This window comes from Crinia signifera, chromosome 1 (assembly GCF_055691185.1).
Source record: "Crinia signifera chromosome 1, ASM5569118v1, whole genome shotgun sequence".
Lineage (NCBI taxonomy): Eukaryota > Metazoa > Chordata > Amphibia > Anura > Myobatrachidae > Crinia > Crinia signifera.
This window is the reverse complement of record NC_139217.1, coordinates 192,117,160-192,132,806: the sequence shown is the minus strand read 5'-3', so window position 1 is coordinate 192,132,806 and position 15,647 is coordinate 192,117,160. Positions and strand designations below refer to the sequence as shown.

General features: G+C 38.7%; 1 protein-coding gene across 11 annotated transcripts in view; it reads left to right on the top strand.

Moving 5' to 3' along the window:
- BMPR1B (bone morphogenetic protein receptor type 1B) overlaps window positions 1-15,647 on the top strand; it is a 451,702-nt gene that overhangs the window by 310,966 nt on the left and 125,089 nt on the right. For 9 of the 11 annotated variants that reach the window (XM_083179077.1, XM_083179078.1, XM_083179082.1 and 6 more), the window contains one exon: window positions 3,878-4,087. The exons of the other annotated variants lie outside the window; for them this stretch is intronic. In XM_083179077.1, coding sequence (XP_083035203.1) covers window positions 4,015-4,087 — 73 coding nt within the window. In that variant the 5' untranslated portion in view covers window positions 3,878-4,014. The remainder of the gene's footprint in view (window positions 1-3,877; window positions 4,088-15,647) is intronic. 11 annotated transcript variants of the gene reach the window in all.

Sequence of the window (15,647 nt, the reverse complement as noted above, 5' to 3'; positions counted from 1 at the left end):
ATTTTATATAGTGTGGCGAACACACGATCCACCGAGCCCGAAGCGTGGCGAGCGGACGTGCATTACTTCACAGGTATAAAGTAATGCAGGGGCTCGCCACGCTTCGGGCTCGGTGGCTCACTGCGCTCGCCACACTATGTGAAATCAACTCCACGCCGACGTGGATAGTGGGGGTATGAAAAGGTCGGAGGACGTGTACCTCCGCCCCTCACGGGCTCGCTGCGCTCGCCACGCTTCGGGTTGGCGTCAATAGTGGGGTGGCGTTAACAATGGGGGGCCATTAACCATACTTAATACCCATGAGGGGGCATATACAATTAGAAATTGGCCATATTGGCCCTTTTCCCATTGTTCCCTATGTAAAATCGGGTTGATCGCGCATCGGATGCCATTATAATGGCATGCGCCCGACGCGATCAACGCGATTTTATCTTTAAAACTAATTTAACATCACGTCGATCGCATGCCTTAAGCACCTTAACTGAAGGCATGCGATCAACCCCGACGGGCGCCGTGCTAGGAAACAAGTACCATTTATTGTTATACCTGGAGTACACTTGTCTCTTCTGGGCCGTGGTACTTTATTTTACCTCTCATTGTGTTTAATGAAAGCAATATTTTAAAGGAAAAATTTAGTGCGCATAAAAAAATCATTGTATATCTGTTGGAAAATAATCATTGATATGTGGGTGAGATATGGCTGATTCACATCTAACACACTGACTGTTAACTGTTAGAAAATTGCATTTCAAGCCTTTCATAATCACAGTAAATGACTTTTAAATTACAGTAAATTAAAGTACTTGTCCTGTTTACTTGTAATGTGATTTTATATAACCGCATAAATATTTATATGAGATCTTTATCATTTATAGTTCACATGAGTAATAAACTGTTCATTTTAACATGTTGCTATGCGTTTTGCGTCTATTATGACATTTGTTGCATTTACTAGGCTTGCTGTTCTGTAATGTGGGCATTATGGAGAGATAGACTATTTGTAGTGATTGCCCTGGATGAAATATAGGAGAATGCAGCTGCTACACAAACTGTAATAATAATAATAATAATAATAATAATAATAATAATAATAATAATAATTTTAATTATCTTTTTTTCCATATAGTGATCTATCTATCTATTTATCTATCTATCTATCTATCTATCTATCTATCTAACTATCTATCTATCGCTGGGTACACACGATTGGGCTGGGCGAATTTTATGGCTGCCGTGGCCACAAGAGAATCCTATAGTGCATACAAACTGACCAATATCGTTCACAATATCTGTCAGTGACGTCACCTGCTCGCCGCTCTGTACATGCAGATGCTGACAATATTGTCAGATTGAGCTGCGTGTACAGACGATATAAGTGTGTTTAACAACCTGCGGCCGTGCACATCATTAACGATATTGAACGTATAAACTGGACGATATCACCCATCAATAATGATATATTGCCCAGCTTATCTAGAAAACATAGTAGTAAGATTAAACTCATTGTAATTATGGATGGTCACATATATAAGTAAGTATGTGCAATGAAAAAGCTATATGACACCTGTAACAAATTCCATTTATTTCCACATATTGCTAAGTACTATATTTTTTTCTAACCAAACAATACAACTGTAAGCTAATGATAATACTCAGTAATACCCCTTTCACATCGGCCACCCGGCAATTACCCAGCATTTTTGAGTGCTGAGTCATTTTGCCAGGTACAGCCTCACCCCAATTCCCACCACCTGCAAATTACTGGGTTAAAGCTTTTCAATCCGAGAATTTGCGGAAAAACCCAGACTTTTGTGTGGTGTGAAAGGGTCAAAGCGGACCTTAAATCACCGTTTACCGACTCTGGTCAAGAGCAGGGTCAGAGTGCCAGAATTTAAGACCCGTGTTGGCCCTTTATCACCAAAGAAAAACACAGGTTTTTCAGCATATTCCCATGTTGAAAAGCTTTAACCCGTTAATTTGCTTCTGGTGTGAAAGGGGCATTAGTGATTGGCTGCACAAAGATAGACGTAGTAATAGGCATGGTTTTGTTCAAGTATAACACTGCTTCAACAGTGCAGTGTAGGCAGTCACTAAACCATATCCCACCGTGATGATACATACTTGTGTGTGTTCGTAGGGAGTAAAAAGTATACAAATTTGCTCACTTCAAAATCTTTGTAGAGATCGGCACAAGTCTGACTATTTTAATTTATTGGGTAGGTATAAACAATTCATTTAAGTGACATGAATTGAATTTATTCAATGGGTATGGGTCATTGGGTCAACCACAGAAGGTCAACATGGCTTAGGTGACACTTGAAATAGGCCAACATGCCAAAGGTCAACATGGACACAAGCATTAGGTCAACAGTGTCTAGGTTTACAGTGAAAAGGGTTGACATGGGCTTTTCTTTTTTTTTTCACGAATGTATGGTGAGCTGTGCTTGCCATGCTTCGGGCACGGTGCCTCGCTACTCTTGGAACACTGTTCTATTCTCCCTCAACGCTCTAGTAGATGGTAGGGCATGAAATACCGCCTGACTGGACACATGGCACCTCATAAAAAAAAGTGCAAAACCCCACATTGACCTTAAAAATGCCCTCCTATTTCAGGTGTCGACGTAAGCCATGTCGACCCAATGCATGTCAACCTTTGGCGTGTCGACCAACGACTGTATAACTTCACTACAGCCCTCTTCATTCTTTTCAATTACAGCTGTCTTACCTCCCATCTATACCCGCAGTTCTTCTCACTTGTGTTTATTCATTTCTATGCCTGACAATCCTGCCCCTGGTAACATGCAGCCTCTGCTCCTCTGCTTCCCTACATCTCAGCTGTATTATGTACTGTGAATTGTGCTGCTAATTGTTACCTGTGCTCTGTTTTTTGTTCTTTAGGTATTATGTTTTTTTTCTGTGTAGCTTGTATTGTTCTAATATGTGCTACATGTATGGTGCTGCGTACACTTGTGGCGCCTTATAAATAAAAACTGTAAAGATAGAATAAATATGTGTGTGTGTGTATATGTGTATATATATATATATATATATATATATATATGTATATATACTACATACTATACCCGGCACTCGTAAGTCATGCGGTGGAGTGCTCCGGTGCCTTCATTGGATATGGAAATCCCAAATAGTCAATAGGTAGAAGAGGCACTCGTCAGACTTCGTAGGTATGAATCAAAAGTGGAATAAACTTCTTTTGATTCATACCTACGAAGTCTGACGAGTGCCTCTTCTACATATATATATATAATCACCCGATGGGCACCGGGGCAGCTGATTTAGAGGAGTGAGTGCCGGACCGCATCGCAACCTATATATATATATATATATATATATATATATATATATATATATATATATATATATATATATATATATATATACACACATACACCAGTTATTGGTATTAATGTTAATTCAACTTAAATATTCAGTTAATTTCATTTGGCAAAATCATTTAATGCATGAATTTATCAATATTAAAAGCTATTGTAATTAATTAATCTTAACTAGTTATAATGTGTAAACTTGTAGTTTTATTTGCTATTATTTTATAACTAGCAATGCGAATAACTGCAGTTGCTCATAAAAACATGTAAACCATCATCCCAAAGACTGGGCAGTGAGTCAGCTTGTGGTGGCATGTCTGCAGTGGTGAAGAGGTTAACAGGTTTTGCGAAGATAAGGCTAGGAAGTGTACACAAACTCTCATCTGGGCAGTCAATCACAGCTTCTGTTTTTAGCAGTGAAGTCTGGCTTGGGATCTCTTTGTTGTGTTTCCCCACGAGGTGATCAGTTGAGCTCTATGTGGTGACAGAACTTGCTTGTAACAGGCTTGATTTCCACATTCTCTTCTCAGACTCCCTGGCTGACTTGTCTGAGGACCTGACAGAGCGGAGATTGGAACTAACAGGGTAAAGGCAAAACTTATACAGAGTGGACTTACTACATACACAAGGATACGAGCATCAACCCTGCAGCTCTACTGCACTAGGAATGGGCTGGTTTGGAGACCCAAGCTGGCAGCTGCATGTTTACTTGCTAATGCTCCTGTCCCTGCATACCAGAGGTAAGATAGCAACGTTACACACTCTTTGCTGTCAGTGGAAGAGGGAACAAGATTGCAGTTATAAAGTTTCAAAACTTTTGAACATCCAACCCTGTAAGATTTCCTTTTGGGACAATGTGCCTGATGTGGTGCAGATGCCCCGGAGATTGTTAGAAGGGTTAGTAGTAGTGCCAAAAACTTTTCTTTTCTTTTTTTCTTCCACGATGGCATACGTCAAATCTTATGAAGTAATGTGTATTTGCTATAGAGAGAGTTTGGTGACACATGTCTTCCCTGTGACAGAGTAGCACATAATACAGCACAAAATGCACATTTATCTGTTGCTTTTGGTACAAAAAAAAATGTTCTGATGACCACAGATAAGTAAGTCCATCCATTGCTGCCTTGCTTCAGACTTTTCATTTGCAATCTGTTAATTACGTAGTAAGAAATGTACTAATATACCTTAGAAAGCTTTTTGGAGCTTTTTGTTTTTGTTGTTTAAAGCTCTTTGCTTATGTTTGTCAGTAACATTATAACTCATGTCAGTTTGTGTTTCTTTTTATCTCCTGTGCAAAAAAAAAAAGTTTTTGTTTTCTTTTTGTTTGCCATGAATTAGTAAGTCTCAAGCACTACAGGGTATCTTGATGGAAGCGCTTTCTCAGTCCCCCTCTGAAACTCACACTGAGCTGTACAAGTCCAGCAACATTAGCACTTGGTATAAATTATTCCTTTTGCCCCTGCTTACATAGCTTCTCAGAACTCGTTCTCCGCATGCTTGCACTGATAAATAAGATTTGAAAAAACTTTTTTCCTTATTAAGTATGATCCATTTGTTAGAGACCAAAATCACAGAGTATATTTGGTTGCTGTTTCTATGCCAAATGAAATGAGAGAATATTACAAAGAAAGAACTGGAAGTGTTTTAGTGTTTGCATTTCTCATTTACTAGGTATTTGATTTTGCAGTCTTGCATATTAACATAGTTAATGTTTTGATACATGAGCCAAATAAATCCAATTATAGTTAGGATTTACAATAAAATGAATTTACATACATTTATCAGTAACATTAGTTTTCTCTTTGATTTGCAGTTGCATTGTAGGCACAGTAAAATTGGTGCAATGTGGTACAAAGATTGGTATGACATTTAGAAGATAGGATCACGGTGCTGATGTAAATACATTATTATTTCATTCATTGTATATCTAGATTGCACATGTTGCACTATAAATAGAATGTACTGTACTCATTGTTCAATGATATTTCATAAATGTGACATAGATGTGTTCAGTTGTGTAAGTACAGTGTACATTAAGTGTGTAAAGTTTTGGCACAATGATTGAAAGATGAATATTTCACACAGCTCACCCAGAAGCATGCACCCTACCAGAGAAGTTAGTTCATATGTATACATCGTATGTCCCACCACTTCCAGCATAGTCCCTGTAGGAGCTGTCATTACTATGCTGTATTGTCTAGTACTATGTTCGTAGCCTATAGAAGGTCCTGATCTGTCTCAGATATATTGCTCACTGAAAGAACTGTATATGTGTCATATCCAATGTGCAAGTTTTTGGTGTTGCTCCTCTTTTCTGCGGTAACTCATACAGTATGTGTGTCATATATATAATGACAACGTACAGTGATGTAGGAACTGTGCAGGCAGCATTTGTTTCTGGTAAGTGCAGGGAGCTTCTTTATTATCCTTGTTTGAAGTTTTGTCAATGGAAGGGTAGTTGATACAGATGTTCTCACACTAACTTATTCCGAAATCACAGCAAATAGCCCCATTTGGTGCACCACAATTTACAGTTCTAAACCCTGCCATGCATCCTGCCACACATTTATGTACCAAATATGCATCTGTTACACCACTATAGTAACAATTCAAAAGTACCCTGGACACTGGCGCTGGCATTGTAAGCAGTGCTCTGGTACTCGGATGCTAAACTGGGAAAGAAGACACACTACAGAGAGAGCCATGATATCTATACCGCCACATGGTACCGCTATGTCTCTATAATCTACTCTATTGCAACAAAAATACCAATGCTAAGTACCCAGTACACTAAAATCTACTTAGGATACAGCCATGATGGGAAACAGACGCTGAATTCAGATCTAGGCATGAAAGTCAGAAAGTCCCTACTCATGTTTGATAAATTACAGTTGAGAGCTGGTGGGCTAGTACTTTATCACTGTTCACTTTATCTCTCCCCAGGGCTTAGTGTAAAGACTTCTAAGTCACATCATGTGTTATTCACTATATGGCACAACTAGGATATGTTTGATATTGAGTGGATTCTGCAAATAAATCAGCCAGCAGTAGAAACATTTTGTATCATTTGTATGTGGCAACTCTTAAAGACGCAAAAAATGTTCTCACAAAGGAGGGTGCAGTATAACAGATCGGTAACAGATCTGTAAGAAATAAATAGGATCACCAGTCAGAAATAAGGCAGACCAGCAATAAAACATAGATTTTGGGATGTCTGATAAGGGGTGTACACACGGAGCAAATTTGTGCTATTTTCTAAGCAATCTGACTAGATTGCTTAGAAAGTAAGCACAGATCTCTCCGTGTGTATGCTCCGAGAGATTAAATATCTCTTGCTAACTAAGTCAGTGCATGCAGTCACAATCTAGTAAGATTGCTTAGCAAATGACTGCAAATCTCTCTGTGTGTACAGAATGAGAGATACTGATCACAATCTCTCATTCTGAACCATTACCCTGACTTTTTTTGCTTAAGCAAAATTGCTTAGCAAAATCGCTTAGCAAAATCACTTAGCACAAAACTCTGCATGTGTATGTGCTCCCCATGGGAGATCTTGACACCAGCAAAATTGATTAGCAAAATAGCTTAGCAAAATTGCTCAGCACAGATCTCTACGTGTGTATGCCCCTTTAGGTCAGATAAGAAATTATTTATGTAACAGACAGGTGGCATTTGATACAGTAGCTGCAGGAAGTTTGTAATATACAGTAGTTTTCTTTTTTTAAAATGCATTTCCAATTGTGGCAGATATGTGGAAGTATGTGGCAGTTATTTTAGGGTGTAATATAGCTCATATAGCTCACAGACAGTGTCTAGGTTGACAGTCATTAGATTGACCCCAAAATGTCGACAAGTGTGGATTATTAGCTAGACGGTCAATAGGTTGAAACGAAAAGTCAGAAATGGTCAAAGTGTCAACATGAAAAAAATTGACACATGATGAGATCAACATGAGTTTTTCACATTGCTTTGGCGTCAATGTTGACACCTGTCGACACGGACCCCCAATTAGTGTAGCAGGTATCCTCACAGTGCTAACTTCGCTCACCATGCTTTAGGCCTGGTGCCTCCCTCCGCTTTGCTCAGCACACTTCACCATTCTCAATTTTAGTCTGCGTGGAGGTAAAGTATGAAGAAGTCCCCAAAAATTGTGAAAAGCTCATTATAACCTTTTCATATGTCTACCTTTTGACCATTTTGACCCCTTTCATCATATTGCATGTCGACATTTTGGTGTCAACCTATTGACGTCTATCTAGAAACTGTAGCTCTATAAACTGGAACCAAAGGTCAACATGCAAAAGGTTGCCATTGGAAAAAGGTTGACACAAACAATAGGTTGACACCAAAAAGGACAACACATAATATAATTGACATGGGTTTTTCACATTAGTGTACCTCAGCCCTTCATATGGTTCACTTTGCTAGGCTTTGGGCAAGGTGCTGCTGCGCTCAGCACATTGTACCATTCCCAGTTGGAGTCCACATGGATGAAAAAGTATGATAAAGTCCAAAAACTGAAAAAAATATATATAAAAAAACTTTTCACGTGCCAACCATTTGTCATGTTGACCTATTGCTTGTGCCAGCCTTTTGACCATCTTGACCATATGTATGTGGACCACATGATGTCGATCTATTCACAAAACATTGTCAGCCATCTGGATACAGTTATTTTAAATGTATAAAACGGCATTTTGGCAGACCCAATCAGAAGAGATAAAAATGCATAAAAACTAAATGTACTGTACAATAAAAAAAAAGCTAAAGCTTAAAAAGAAGGAAATTTGCAGTCAGTAAAAAGCGTAAGAAAACATTTCTTAGATACAGAATAAAAAGAAAAAGGTAAAAAATGAAAAGGTGGTGGATATAGTAGGGTTTTTTAATTAAAAGAAAACATTTCTACAGCAGAGGTTTTTTTTCACAATTTCAAAAGCTGAAATTCATTTTAACTCATACAGTACATGTGCAAATTGTCATTTCAGGGTTTTTTTATGGATCTAAAATTTGCAAAATTCAGGCAAGTTTTAATCCGGTTTTAAAATGTGGCCAATTCTGCATGTCTAATGAAGGAGGATATAAGAATTGCAAGACTGCTTTTAATAACCGTCTTTCCATTTATTTATACCCCTTTCAGACAAAAAATCCCAAAAACCCAGGTATTTCCCGGATACAAAAACTCGGGTAGAACTAGGCAGCAAGGGGCTCTGACCCCCTTTCACACAGGAGCAAAAACCCGGGTATTTCCCATGTCGACCCCTTTCACACAGAAGCCGGATTTTTCCTGCAAAACTCTGTGTGTCATAAGAAAAGGACAGTTTTAAAGGCACACAGAGATGAGATCATGAAAAGTGGGAGGTGTCTGCTCACTGCATTGCATTAAACGGATCTCCTCATCTTTCCAATGTGCCATGGCCATTTAGTGCTGCGCTGCACGCCACTGCCACGCCCGCTCAGCCAATCAGGGAAGCTGTAAAGATCAGCCAATCACGCAGCGCCATGCTGCACAGCCAATCAGCATGATTTTTCAATAGTCGGGAGAAAAACACAGGTCAGACCTTTTCACACAGCCGCAAACACGTGTCTGACACGGGAAAAACCCAGGTAAATACCTGGGTCGAAGTCCCGGAACTTTAGACCCGTGTTGACCCTTTCAGACAGAAGAAAAACCCGGGTCGACACGGCAAGAGCAGGGAAATTCCCGGGTCTTTTTTTCTTTCTGAAAGGGGTATGAGTGTTCTAACTTTAAATAAACGACCCTTTCTAGAAGTGAAATATATGCCCTGCTCTGATGTAGGCAAATGGAATTACTAGAGGCGTTACTTCTCAAATGATATGGTGTTCGGCGGTAAAATGAACAAAGTCCATTTTTTCCCATTTTGTACTACCATTGCCATAGCACAGAGGAAACATAACGTTTTTCTGTGAATGAAAAAATAAAACTGACATGAAATCACCCCTGCCACACATGCCTCCAATCCATAACACCTACTTGAAAAACCTTCCTGTTCCCCTGTTTTCTCAGCATTGACTTGATTCGCTTAAGTCTGTAGTTACATTTGGTCCTGATGTTAAACATTCAAGTGTAGCAAAGGTGCTGTGCATCTAGTTCTATTTGGCAAAGTAACCAGTTGCTGCTTGCACATCTATAATCCAGGTAGTTAGTGAATAACAAATGTAGTTATACTACACATAATAGTTGGGAAGACTATGATAACTGTAGGTTCATAAATAAAAGGAAAATTAATTGAAGATTTGTTGCAAAACAGTCAAGCAAATGACAAGATCCAAGATAGCACAGAATTGCTAAGATCATGTCAAACAATTCGCTTGGCTTTTTTTTAAGCTGTAACTAAAGTGATAGATCAGGGTGGATTAGTAGATACAGCTGTGTGAAATCTTACATTTACAGTAATACATCGCAATGTAAAATTATGCATGTGGAACACAAAAAAAAACAAAAAAACTGAAGGATGCAAAGTCAACAACAACAGATGAAAGGGACCTTGGAGTTATAGAATCAGATGATGATTTGAAGGTAAGCAAGCTTTATTGCCAAAACCTTAGGAAAACAGATAAAGTATAGACCAGTCCTAAGTTTTTAACTTGCACATTTGCTGCCAAAGGATATCTGAAAGTCCCAGAATGTACTTACTTTCTCTGGCACCGATGGAAACCAGAGGAAAAATATAGTGAGTACTGTAAAATATTTGATATGCATTAAAAGTATAAATTTCACACTAACCTTATGGTAGGTGAGAAAAGGACCTGATTCATTTGCTATTTTAGAAAAGCTGTAACTGCAAAGTCTCGCAGCATATAAAGTACCTCCCTGCGAAACAATCACAGTTATATTGCGGTCGCATCCCAGAAATCGCCACGGTTACAGCAGCAGGAGTAGTCCTCTGCTTTTGCAGTGCCAACATTTTTCAGCTTGCAGTGGCTGCATGTGATGTCACTGTGTGTGCTGTTTTTTATATTGCGCTCCCTAAATGCTGCAAGATGGGAACACACTTTGAGCTTCAAGCATGCACATTGCACATCACATGTGCAGAAGTGCAAAGATCAGCTGATGCCGGTTTTCGCACTTCTGTGTGGCATCATGAATCAAGTCCTGAATACTTTAAGATTTTCTTTACCCTCCAAGTTTCATAAAATTTGAGTTTTTGTAAATCAGTGACAAAAGCCAGTAGAAGACCTATCTAGAAGAGGTAGTAATAGGAGGAAGAGGGTATATTGCCACTTTAAAGGTCTGCTGTGTACAGTTCTAATGACCCATACACCAAACCGATATTGATAAAATAAATACTTTTTTTTTAAATGAAGAAAAAAACAACAGAGAAACTGTTACATTGGCTGTACAACAAACCTAAACAACTAACAAGGCATATTCCAAGAGATGAAGTATGGATACAAATATATACAAAAATGCAAGTCAAATCTGTTAAGAACATGATCTGGTAGGAAGTGTTCTTTAAGAAAATAGGAAGATTAAAAAACATGGGGAACTATTCGAAATTACAGAGAAAATACTCAAAGGTAACATAATGAAGAACATTACTGATTGGGTATCCATGAGCAGCCGTAGTGGCAACAGTAAAAGAATGTAAAAAATGCCTGACATAAACATATTAACCTAGTAAAACTTAGAAGATAGTAACAAAAAAATATTGAATATAGCACAAAAAAAGGGGGAAACCACTCAACCATCATTTGAAAAACCAAAAACAAACATAATGGAACAAAGGTTGCTCTGTGGGTTAGTTTCTGCTGTCAAGTTCTACCTTCTCAGATTCTTATATCTAATGGAGCATCCAGTTCATGTGATAATGTATGTCTCTGCTCTGGAGAAAAGCTTCCCCTCCTCATGCTGTTTACTGAATCCCTCCTATCTCCATCTACATTGTAAGTTCAGTGCTAACTGGGGTTTTACACTCATTTAAATTACAAATTCACAATCAATCATGTTATTCACTTTCTAGTATTGCATGACATCTAACGTAGGACAGACCTCATTATTCACCTCCTCTTTTCAATGCATTGTTGTGCTGTGTAATGCCTTTGCATCCCTAATAAGCATGGGAATCAACATAGAAGAAATATGTCTCTTATTTGTATTCCATGTGCAGTGTAAGCTGTAGTAATGAATATAAATTCCTAAGGGGAATATAATATTAGTGGGAAGTAAATAGTTTTTTTCCATTGTAGTGAGACTAAGAGCACATAGCAGTTGTACTGGTCTTGAGTAAAATACTTTAAAAAGTTAAATTGAAGTAACTTTATTTTTATAGTTTTGAGAAAATCTGAACTAATTTATACACAAAAGGATCAGATGACGCTCTTTAGGCTATATATGAATTCAGCTTGTTTCTTTTCTTTTTTTATGTTTTTAGTCTTTATACACAGTAAAGCCACAAACAAAAAACACGTACTGTATGGGTCTGAAATCCCTGTGGTGTTGGGTACCCTACTGCTTCTATTCTCTAACATTTTGGGGCTACCTGCTTCCCTGCTTTTCTCACATCCTGAAAAAGTTTTTGTGTGAAAAATCTCTTGGCGCCTATATGATTTGAGAGAGTCGCCTATTCCGAGTTAAGGGATATTTCCCTAATATCCAAACACGTTAGAGCCAGAAGAAAAAGATGATTTCCATTCAAAACTGGGCGCCCCTCCCTCGGATCTAGTATAACAACGATGATATATAGAAAATATCAGATATACTCCCCTTTTGCGGTGTATTCCTTCAAAGGCTTCACTTCTTATATATCCTTTTCTCTCTCAAGGGGAATCATTCGGAATTTCCATATAGTAGAAATGAGAGATAAAAAATAGATATCCAAATATGTGAAGTACGTATAAATTCAGAGTGTTTTTAGAAGAATAGAATGATATGACGGTGGCGTACCGCAACTCACTATAAGTAAGTTGGAATACTCTTATCAAGGTATCTTTCTTATAAACAAATCGTACCGCTACTCACGATCAGAGATGATTTTTCAAACACATAGCGGTTTCTTTTACGTTTCTTTTTTCATAACACTTTTATTTTGAAAAACAGGTTCCAATAAAATTACAAATGACAATATACTTGTGACAAATTTTTAGGGTGAAGGAAGTGTGGCTGTGAAGTGTACACACACAGCAAGGATCCGGATCTTAACTGCGTGTGGACTATCACTTTTTCACTCACCTTCTTCCCTTGCAGTCTGTCGTCAGGTTCCTCTGACGAAGAGATCAGAAGTATCTCGAAACATGTTGTTGTTGCTGGACTAGTGCACTTGTATTTTTATTGGAAACTTTTTGAGTTGAAATCATCTTTTTCTCACATCCTGCCCAACATTTACTAATCATCGTATCCCATACAGGTCGCTGCCGTTAAAATGTCCAATGTTCTGTGCTGTGGGAATTTTCTGATCAGTTACAGGTTGTGTTTCTTTTTCCCACTTCTGAGCAGATCATGGAGAAATGATGACCATAAGATGGTGATCTGCCATCATAAAAAACCTGCCCTTAGACAGGGAAGCTATCTGATTTTACTAATTGCACTCATAAAGCACACTAAGTAAGCAGTGGAATGTAGACAGAATATAGTTCCAAACTTAAAATTATGGTCAGGGGCATATCAGATAAACAGGTGTCATAATAGGCCATAGATACTGATTGTGGTAATTAGATTCCAAGTGTGAAGTAATTGTATATCTTACTTACCAGCAGGGCTGGATTGAGGAAGGGGAAATAGGGGTGGCCATCCTGGGGCCGCCACACATTTAGGGCCCCCCACATACCAGCAGTAAATTCATGTCTTGGCTGGACAACGCTGACACTGTCACTCACTCTGCACCATAGCTGGATGGCGGGCCATAAATACTGCAGTTACAGCAGGCAGCGGAAGCTTGTGGACAAACATGTCCAGGGGATAAAATGGCTGTGTGCACTGCTGCACATGTTCAGCTGGCGCAGATACTCCCATGGGTCATGGGATTGTGGAGGCAGAGCTGTGAGCTGTCTCCCATGAGCTCTGCCTCAACATTTCTTGTGCTTCCTGCAGCACTGTATGGCCGTCCATCCACTGTGTGGCAGTCCACCGCCACTGCCCATCCATGTGACTGGATGGGCAGTGGTGGTAACAGTCAGCGGCTCACACACCACCTGACTTTATCATGTAAGTGCCGGGCATGATCATCTCCAAGTTCTTGCCTCTAACTCTTTGGAATTGGAGGGTAATTCAAATGATTAGTGTGCACCCAAATTTGTCTTCTGCTTACCTGTTAGCAAAAATTATTGAATATTTGCCCCTGAGTGCCAGTGGTCGCTATACATATTTAAGTTCAGCTTAATGACATTTGCATAGATTATCTGTAGACAAGTTTGTGTTAGCACTTGATAGTACATGCTTTCCAGTTATGCGATGTTTTCTAGTTCATTCTATACTATACTATACAGACCAGTTTTCTGGATAGTTGTTGTTTTCTGTGGGTTATTTTTTTGCCTCTTCCTTTGACCCCATCCAGCTGCTATGTATGTAGCTGCTCATGTTTGAGATTTACTAATTTAGTCCTGCTATTTTATATCATGTCAGGTTTTCTGGTATTCCCTGCACACTTGCCTTCATATACAGTACATGATTCCCACACAGTCTTTGCCGGTAGATACGCTCCACAGCGACTGATTTACATTCATACATTTATTGATATGAGCCTCACCAAGTTTTTTTGCCCAGGGCCCTCACAGACCTTAATCCAACCATGCTTACTAATTCATTTTGTTACCAGAAAAATTAACCTTAGCGTGAATGTGTGTGTGTGTGTGTGTGTTTGTGTGTATACATGGTAGGGAATATACCGGTAGATTGTAAGTATTGTTCAGTACTGCATTCAGATTGCATTATTCATAAAGCAGCTAAAATAGCATAAAATTAGCAATGACACAAATATTCTGACTGCTTGGCCATAATTACATAACAGTGGTACTTGCACTAATTAAGTATGGTGTTCAACTTTACAGAAAGTGCTTGCACCATAAATGACAGTTCTCTTTTCTACCTAGTATGGAACCAGGATGCTAAATTCCTTTACAGTGTGTACCGTAACTTTGCCTTTGAGCTGACTTCATGTATTACTTATGTTTCACCTTCAGAAACATATATGTTTAGGAGATACATACAGTACAAAGAGATACAGATGTATTCTCATACACCTTGTGTCTATCCGTCATGAGACACTTAGAGAGGTGTAGAACATTGTCGTTTTGTGTAAGTTTTTTTTATCTTTCCACATCTCTGATACAATAAAAAACCACTTACCTTGTACTGTAGATGCTGGACAATGATTTTACCTGCACAGAAATTCATTGTAGACATGTACAAAGTGGCAGATGAATAGCAACGAACATAGGTGCGAGAGAAAGCTTTGGGCGCTATATTGCAGCACTTCATAGACAAATATTGCACATCAGATTGATCAGTGCAGTTTAGCAAAGTAGTTTTGTTGTTTGTTGTTTTTTTTTTTATTTGTGTGAGAAATTTCCAGTGAGAAAGACACTTGGTATGGCTGAATCCAACAGAGACTAAGAAGGGGCTATTTGCTTAGACTTGATCAATAGTGTATGAGGACACAAGTGTAAGTGTTAGCGGCTTGATGTAAGTCTTAGAAAAATAAATCTGAATTCAGTTAAAATGTCTATTTGGATACAGCGATTTAACAAGAAATTATGAGCTTGGCAAGATATTCCAGTTATGTTTGTCTGTCATCACCTATCAGTTCCAGCTCTCAACGCAGTACATCACTGGGGATACAGTCCTCAGATCCAGCTGCATTTTATCACTGATTAACCAGTAAATAGGAAGACCTGGTGGATGGTCGATGTGAGAGACGGCATCCTTGTGAGCAACAGTACTTGTACTGCTTTCATTTTTCTATGGTAATGATAATGTGGGTGTGGCTCATTAGGATGACAGTAATTAGGTGGACAGTTAATAGGTCGACAGAGGAAAAATGTTGATAGACTTTAGGTCGACATTGACAAAAGATTGACACAAGCCAAAGTTAGACCTGAAAATGGTTGACACAGGAAGAGGTCGACATGAGTTTTGCACTTTCTGGGTGTCGATGCCAAAATCTGCCAACATGGTACCATACAAGTGTAAGGTGTCCCCTTACATAGCTTGCTGCTCTCGGCACACTATTATAATCTTACTTTATGATCCAAATGGACATAGAATCAGAACAAGTCAGTTTAAAAAAGAAAATCGTGAAAAAATCATATTGAACTTTTCCTTTGTTGACCATTTTCACATCAGCC